The following is an 8946-nucleotide window of genomic DNA, read 5'->3' on the forward strand; positions in this document are numbered from 1 at the left end:
CTGATTGGCCCCTCAAAACCTTAATTTAAAATTTCTCAAAAATCTGGACCCCTAGGATAAGGCCACTTGAATGGATTATACTTGATTTCTAATGCACCTTCTGAAAATCTTTTTGAACTTCTGTTTCGGGGGAACTTATTTTAATAAGAAGAGATGTTTTTCCATCTAAAAATATTCAAAATCTAAATAACCTCTCTCTAGAACATTTTCTCTCTCAAAGCCAAAACAGGTAGAAACAAGATCTTTTATATTTCTGAAGAGGGATTTGATTACAGGGGAAGATACTGGACATCGTGAGAGGCTGGGGAGGAATCTTACATTCTAGAATATTTTCTCTCGAAGCCAGAACAGGTAGAAACAAGATCTTTTATATTTCTAAAGAGGGATTTGATTACAAGGGAAGATACTGGACATCCTGAGAGGTTGGGGAGGAATCTTACATTCTACCCCACTTAAAAAACGCGAGATGTCCTCATCTCGCAAAACTAGAGGAGAGTTATTTTCCTTAAGATCCTGATTCAGGGTCCTTATAGTCTATAGAACCCAACAGAATCCTGGGATAAAGATCCCTTATATAAAACTCATCATCAGATAATAATTCACTCAGATCGTAACATTCAATCCTTATCACAATAATGGTCATTAGACTGAGATTTCTATCTGAACAGTCCCGCGCCATGGAAATTTTCAATTTTACAGAGTTTTAATTTGACACCCCTTAACTTGATCCACTAGGTCAAGTGTTAGCCTAATACCGGGGCTTGTACCGGCGCTATTTAACGGGGTGTAAAAAAGCCACGTCATCGGTATAAGCGCCGGTATATGCGCCGGAACCATAGCGTCGGTATAACTGTCGGGTAATACACCCGGCACCTATACCGATGTCTATACCGGTGTCTATATCGGCGCCTATACCAGCGTCTGTACCGGCCTTAATACCGACGAAAATACCAACGAATATAGCGACGTCGGTACCGGGGCATATACCGACGCTATAGCAGAAATTTTTTTTTGTGCAGAATAGTGCTGCCTGGCTGTTGCCTAGCTGCCTGCAATGAGCAGGATCAACAATAGTAACAGACAGCACCATTCTGTCTACAATAGAGCACAAAAACAACCGTGCTCGTTTGCATATTCTCCTGATCGACAAACAAGAAATTAAATTAAACATTAATACTCAAGAATGTTTTGATCATATTTCATTAGTTTGAAGGTCATTTTACATCATGGTAATGCCTCCCAATTGACGGTCTCTCCTTCTTCTTCAAGCATCTCAAACAAGGCCACAAGGCCATGTTTGTGAGCGTACTTCTCCTCTCGCCTACTTGGTGGGCGATTCATGGCCAACTCCTGCACACACGATTAACAATTATAACTTTTAGAAATCAACATTTAGTCCACAAACATACATTTACCTAAATAAAATTGCTACAAACACTTACGAATTCATGGCGCATGGTTTCGTAACCACCACTCCCGAGATGAGAAGCCCCTATTGTTTGGAGTCTTGCCCTTGCCGCCTCTCTTTGTTGTTGAAACCTGTCTGGTGTCTCGGTGAGCTCCTGAGCAATGGCTGCCCACTCCCTGTCATCTAGCCAAACAGGTTTCTCCTTTCCCTCTCTAAATGCGTCCCTCGCCTCTGACCTACGATGCCCCATCAAAATGCGAGCTGTATACTGTATCCACTCATTAGAGACGACATTCATAGGGTCAGATGGCTGGAACTCTTGCTTTATCTTTGTGTTTATATAATTTTTCTTCCCCTTGTCTTGCTGATCCCATTTAGTCATGACAGAGTCATGAAACTGTATAGTGCACAATTGTCGAATGCGTGTCTTCATTGCTTTCCCTGCACTATCCATTATTGGTGCCCCATCTCTAATTGTGTAAATCTTGCTGTTGTCATGGTCATGTGCACCCCAGGGAGTGGAAGGTGACCCTATGGGTGTGCTATCAACAGATGAGAGCGAAGGACGACGCTCACGTGGTGGTGGTGTCACAGCATCTGTGGCACTACCACCACAACAACCTCCCCCTGAAGACCTACTACGTGAGCACCGTCTATGTGAAGAGGTGGTAGATCGAGCTGTAAGAGGAGTGGAAGGCTGTGTGGTATGAGGTGTGGGAGCTGCTGTCGTACCCACGGGTGTGGGAACTGGCGTCGGGAAGCCAGATGGTGAGGCAGATGTCCCTGCTCCAGAACCCCAATAACTCTGAGCCATGGCTCTCTGCTCTGGAGTCATGGACGAAAGAAAACCATATAACTGCTGGGGACTCATGCCCTGCGGTGTAGGATTAAATGAGAAATCTGGACTGTAGTCGTAGGGCGGTGAGTCACCCATGGCCTGTTGGACAAAAAACCATATGACAAACTTGTACGAAATGAAAATTACACGGTAAACAATGAATGAAAGAACCATAAGATAAACATTAACAATGATAAACAACATTGGTAAAACTATATCAACTTGCTCCTATAGTAGTGATTATGATGGTAAACATTAACAATGGTAAACAATGAATGGACCTTCAATGTTATAAACCCATTACAAATATGTCAAAACTATTTGCATAATCATTGAGATACATCATTTTAAAAATCGTTATCTATTCTATCATCCTCATTAAGATCAGTAGCCCCAAAGAGATCTATGTCTATGTACATTTCAGCATCCTCATCATTAAAAGTCCCTTGATGAAGGATGTCTTCATCATCTATGTCTTCTTCCTCAACTTGTTTTTCAGCTTCCTTGGTTTGCACCTCTTCATTTGGATCTTGCTCTAGTTGCTCCTCTTCCTTTGCTTGCTCCTCTTCATTGTTGATCTCGGCTTGTTCTTGCTGCTCTCCATTACCATGTGCATCCACATCACCTTGTTGTAGCTCAAATTCTTCAAAAATTTGCTTACTACGGGGGGCGACTTGAACCACAAACAGCCAGCGTGGATCTTTTGGATCCGCTTTAAAGACAACCTGCTCACAATGCTCTGGGCGCACAAAAGTATCTTGCTGATCGGTCCATACCTTTGTGGAGTCCACTTGGATGAGGCCACTCTTGTCTCTACGTACAGTTGCATGTGGCCCATTCATGATTACCTTGAACCACTTCACATCAAAGATAAACAACTCAAAACTTCTGAAGCCAACCTTTAATATATCTTGAATGGTTCCAAAGTAATCAAGCATTCCAGTAATTGTGTTATCATCACTTGCACTTGCACGACTTTCTTGAACAAACTGTGCTGTGACACCACAATCAAAAGTTGCTCTTCTTTGGTCTATTCGTTCTACTCGAAAATGACGTCCATGTGACCAAAACGCCCCATATTGTATAATGGAAGGCGTGCAAGTTTACGCATGGCCTCTTCCTCTGGTTCATAATTTGACCGTTGAGAATGTCGTGGTTGATGATCTTCATGTTCATGCTCCTCGAAGAGAGCTTCTTGTTGCTCGATGAAGGCATCCAACATTTCTTCCATTGGACCTTCTTCCATTTCCTGACCTTCTTCCATTCCCTCGGGTGCTGTTAATTGAGCTCCATCTGTCACTCCCTCCTGCGATATCCTCATCCTTTGTTGGGGACGAGAATTCACAGGCGCAATGTTATCAAGATGCGGCTGCACACTTGCTTGGTTGTACGATTGAAACCGTAAATTTTGCAAGCGCTCCATTGGAAATATGCCAGCGTCATGAACATGCTCGTTGCAAATCCTTCGTTTTCGAAAGATTTGGTACTTACATCGCATGCATGGACACGCTATTCTCTCTTCAAGATTGAGAGGCTACATCTAGCAGGATAACATGTACATGCAGCTCATTAAACACAAATCAGCTTATCTCCTCTCCATACAAAATTAAATAGAATTTGAACAAGGATGGAGAGAGAAGCTATCTCTATTCATAAATAGCTGTTTATAAAGGCCTTATGCAATAATCTAAATGCATATTATAAGTATAAGCTTGCATAATAAGGCTGCAAGACTTATGCATAAGCTCTATGCACATAAGCCTTATGCAAAAGTCTTATGCATAAGCTCTATGCTATGCATAAGCCATATGCATAAGCCTTATGCATAAGCCTTATGCACACGCTCTATGCATAAGTCTTATGCATAAGCCATATGCACACGCTCTATGCACAAGTCTTATGCATAAGCCAAAAGCTCGGACCTAATCCCAAAAACCCTAGGACTGAATTACGGTTTTGTAAATTCCGCCAGAGTCTCCTTTGTAATTGGAACCAAATCTCACCCTAAACTCTAAACTTCTTAAAACTTGTACGCAATACTCTTTGTATCCCACAATGTCATGAAAGATCATATGCATTTTCAATATCCACACAATGACGGAAAAGGGGCCCCATTGCCCAAATGCATCCACAAAGTCGATGGTGAGGATTGTTGAGGACGCGCGTTGAAGCTTGCCAATCTCCCGGCCAAGCTCTTCTCACCCCTTCACCGAGTTTTCCTCCAAGGTGAAGGTTGAGGCCATTTCTTCACACCGGTGTACCTAATCCCCCTTCGTACCGCTTTACCAAGCAATCACGGCACAAAGAGTTCAAGCCATTCTCCCCTTGGCCTCTCCAACCAATGCCAAGGTACCCTCACACATTGCTAGATTCTATAGAAACTTGAAGTGGTTGCAATGGTGAGTGTAGGTACAAAATGATGTGGATAATATCAAATGATAGAACAAGTTTGTTGGCTTACAAGTATTGAGCATGACTCATGCCCTTTTACAATTTAGAACTCATCAATAAAGCATGGACTCATGCCTCAATCCATCATCCAAAAGCTCCAACACAAACCAACAATTCACAATGCCCTCACCATGGCATTTGCATAAGCATTTGTTAACCACAATCAAGGCATTTGCAATTGCATTTCAACAATCCCTTTCACATAAGCCTTATGCACATGCTCTATGCAATTACGCTCTATGCATAAGCCTTATGCACACGCTCTATGCATAAGCCTTATGCATAAGCTCTATGCATAAGCCATATGCATAAGTCTTATGCGTACGCTCTATGCATAAGCCATATGCATAAACTCTATGCATAAGTCTTATGCATACGCTCTATGCATAAGTCTCTTGCACACGCTCTATGCAAGACTTATGCATAAGCTCTATGCTATATGCCTTATGCACTATTATGCTAACCCTTAATCCCTTTCACATAAGCCTTATGCACACGCTCTATGCAATTACGCTCTATGCATAAGCCTTATGCACACGCTCTATGCATAAGCCTTATGCATAAGCCATATGCATAAGTCTTATGCGTACGCTCTATGCATAAGCCATATGCATAAACTCTATGCATAAGTCATATGCATAAGTCTTATGCATACGCTCTATGCATAAGTCTCTTGCATACGCTCTATGCAAGACTTATGCATAAGCTCTATGCATAAGCTCTATGCTATATGCCTTATGCACTATGCTAACCCTTAATCTCATCACCCAATGGTGTAATAAACATGATCTTGTTTTACGTACATGGATAATAGAGATTGCAAGCTTATTATAGGTTTTATGCATAGATATTAAATTAATCCTATGTGTAAGCTTACAAGAACCCAAAACTAACCCTAAACCATAAAACAGGGATGCAAAAATTCATAGAAAATAGCATAAACAAGAAAAATCGAAAGAGGATCTACCTCTTTTTTGCAAAGCTGAAGGAGAGGATTGGTGAAAGATTGGTGAGGTGAAAGAGCTCCAAAACAAAATATTAAACAAACTAATTAGTAAATTAAACACAAGAAAAAGAACTAATACAAAACCCTAAAATCTCTATGCATGCATTAGGAGATCTATGCATACATAGAGAGCTCTCAACATGCATAGAGAGCCAAAAAAACACAAAACCCTAAATGTCCTAATTCTTGAATTAAAAACTAAAAGCAATTGCAATAACATGTTAGGAGAAGGAGAAGAGGAGAAAAGAAGAAAGAAGGAGAAAAGAGGAGAGAGGAAAAAAGAGGAGAGAGAGAGAAAGAGAAGAGGGAGAGAAAGCACCTTAACTCGCTTCTACTTGCGCTTCTTCTCCGAAAAAACCAGAAAATAGGCTCTCGGCTGTGAAAAACTTACGAGCGCCGGTATATGCTACGGAATATACGTCGGAATATACGTCGGTATATGCTACGGAATATGCGTCGGTATAGACGTCGGAATAAGCGTCGGTATAGGCGTCGGTATATGCTACGGAATACGAAAATTTAAAAAAACCCCGCCATGCTTGTCTCCTCCAACATGACGACGGACATACCGACGTTCGACATTTGCGTCGGTATTTTGACGTCGGTATGTGCTCAAGCTCTTGTAGTGATCAACCAACATCCATTTAAAAGAGCCATAAACTCATCCGTTGAAGACCAGCAAGTCCAATCAACCAGATCCATGCCCGTGTTCAGAAAACAACTCCAACTCATTTTCTTTTAAAATGAAAATTGATGAAAATAACTCTTTTGAAATAAAAATAAATTCTTTATGCATCTTTCAATGCATAAAATCAAAATTACACTTTTAGAATACACAATTGGTGGGAATTACTCTTTTTTTGAATAATAAAAGATAAAAATTATTTCACCAATTTTTAGAAAATTTTGCCATAACCTCCTTTGTATGGCTGACCATTTTTCAAATTTTCCTAACTTAAAATTACTTAAAAATTATCCCCAATTGGTTTTAAGCACTCTAAACTAACCAAATTTCATTTTTAAAAGAGAAACAATATGAAAAGTTCAATTCCAACAATTAGATTACTTAACTAGGATAAAGAAGGGTTGAGTTTAAGAATGAGAGAGGGGGAAAGCCTTTCCAGCAAGGCATAGCATCTGTTTATCATTTTAAGATAACAAACAATTTAGAAAACCATTCAAAGAATAAGAAAAAGTAAGATTTCTTACATACATGAAATTCTAGGAGCTTTCCTTTGGCTTGATGGTTTGAGGGATCTACTCTTGTTTGCAACAAGAGTGGCCACCAATTCTTTAGAAGAGGGAATGGTCAAAAACTAGTGAATTATTAAGAAATTCACAGTTCTTGGCTCTTGGGAGGAGTAGAGTATCAGTGCATAAAACACTATTAAGCTTCAACAAAGGGGGAGGCTCCTATTTAAAGGAAAAAGTGAGCTTCTAATCAAGCAAACTGATTCTAGAATTTTCCAGATCAGTTTGGTCAATTTTTGACCAGTTTTAGGTCCGTTTAGCTTACTTTTTGGAGCTAGACTTGAATTAGGAGAGAGGAGAGATGAAATATCTCAATTTTTGATAATTTTAAACTCCACCACACATGTGAAGTAGGCGCCTCCTTCATGAGGGGGGAATTCCCATTGTGAGGTGTCAAAAATATTTTTTTTTAGTAATTCCTTTGGTCGTTAGTCCACTCTTCATCTTATGTGAGTATTTACTCATTTTTGGGGGGGATTTTCTTTATTTCTTCTATCTATCTTCTCCACACATTTGGATGAATCTGATTGGCCCCTCAAAACCTTAATTTAAAATTTCTCAAAAATCTGGACCCCTAGGATAAGGCCACTTGAATGGATTATACTTGATTTCTAATGCACCTTCTGAAAATCTTTTTGAACTTCTGTTTCGGGGGAACTTATTTTAATAAGAAGAGATGTTTTTCCATCTAAAAATATTCAAAATCTAAATAACCTCTCTCTAGAACATTTTCTCTCTCAAAGCCAAAACAGGTAGAAACAAGATCTTTTATATTTCTGAAGAGGGATTTGATTACAGGGGAAGATACTGGACATCGTGAGAGGCTGGGGAGGAATCTTACATTCTAGAATATTTTCTCTCGAAGCCAGAACAGGTAGAAACAAGATCTTTTATATTTCTAAAGAGGGATTTGATTACAAGGGAAGATACTGGACATCCTGAGAGGTTGGGGAGGAATCTTACATTCTACCCCACTTAAAAAACGCGAGATGTCCTCATCTCGCAAAACTAGAGGAGAGTTATTTTCCTTAAGATCCTGATTCAGGGTCCTTATAGTCTCTATAGAACCCAACAGAATCCTGGGATAAAGATCCCTTATATAAAACTCATCATCAGATAATAATTCACTCAGATCGTAACATTCAATCCTTATCACAATAATGGTCCATTAGACTGAGATTTCTATCTGAACAGTCCCGCGCCATGGAAATTTTTAATTTTACAGAGTTTTAATTTGACACCCCTTAACTTGATCCACTAGGTCAAGTGTTAACAGCAGGAATCTGCCAGCACAATCCACTAATCTCATAGTGATTTGCTGAAGTCATTAACGTCATTCCAGCTACAAACATTATCATAAGGACTCGCCCCATTCATACTTATTGTGGTTTTGCTTAGTTATTACAATTTAGCCAAAATTCAAAAATCATATCAACCACATTCGAATTCATCATCTAGATAGTATTAATGCTTACAATTTCAAGTTTTATATTTACTCGTATATACTGCCAGTAAAGAGCTGCAATTATACCCTCAGTATATACGGGTAGTCACGGTCCTTGAAACTTTAAGGTAAATACCATCATGTTTGAGCCTCAAGCAAGTCAGGGATTTCATACAATTACGGTACTTCCATCTGAAGACCCAATTATCAATTTACGAAGTTCAGTTTGAAGATTAGTTTGTATGAATTTTATTACGCAATTACAACCTTTTACTGCTTCTTCAAAAAAATTTGACATTTTTGGATTCTCAGTTGATCCTCATTAGCCGCCAAATTTGCTCTGATACTAGTTGTAGGATCCCTAACCCCACTGCGCGATGAATTTGGGGGTGCTAGCAGAAGTAGCACTTCTTGCACGGGGCAAGGTCCCACACTCGGGGCCTCGCCTATGGATATCCAGACAAGAGACTAATCCATCGGTTCTTCTAAAATCGAACTCGAAAAAAATTCCCTTACCCAGAAAGCACGGGCGATTCCTCCAGGATAAC

The 8946-nt window shown here is 39.9% G+C and overlaps 1 protein-coding gene across 1 annotated transcript; it reads right to left on the reverse strand.

Moving 5' to 3' along the window:
- Positions 1-1224: 1224 nt before the first annotated feature.
- LOC147640173 (uncharacterized) lies at positions 1225-5720 on the reverse strand. Its single transcript, XM_086824601.1, has 4 exons — positions 5665-5720; positions 2001-2345; positions 1443-1676; positions 1225-1350 (listed from the first exon to the last, which is right to left on the reverse strand). The coding sequence occupies exons 2-4, from the start codon at positions 2340-2342 to the stop codon at positions 1225-1227; spliced, it is 702 nt and encodes a 233-aa protein (XP_086680727.1). The 5' UTR covers positions 2343-2345; positions 5665-5720.
- Positions 5721-8946: the final 3226 nt, after the last annotated feature.

Source organism: Cibotium barometz, chromosome 3 (genome assembly GCF_041138505.1).
Source record: "Cibotium barometz isolate CiBa-2024 chromosome 3, ASM4113850v1, whole genome shotgun sequence".
Lineage (NCBI taxonomy): Eukaryota > Viridiplantae > Streptophyta > Polypodiopsida > Cyatheales > Cibotiaceae > Cibotium > Cibotium barometz.

Excerpts from the sequence above, each read along its gene's own strand:
- LOC147640173 (XM_086824601.1), bottom strand. The coding sequence starts at position 2,342 with ATGGGTGACTCACCGCCCTACGACTACAGTCCAGATTTCTCATTTAAT. Across the intron at positions 1,677-2,000 it reads GTGGTAGTGCCACAGATGCT|TATACAGCTCGCATTTTGAT; the intron begins GTGACACCACCA and ends GAGTGGATACAG. Across the intron at positions 1,351-1,442 it reads AAACCATGCGCCATGAATTC|GAGTTGGCCATGAATCGCCC; the intron begins GTAAGTGTTTGT and ends TCGTGTGTGCAG.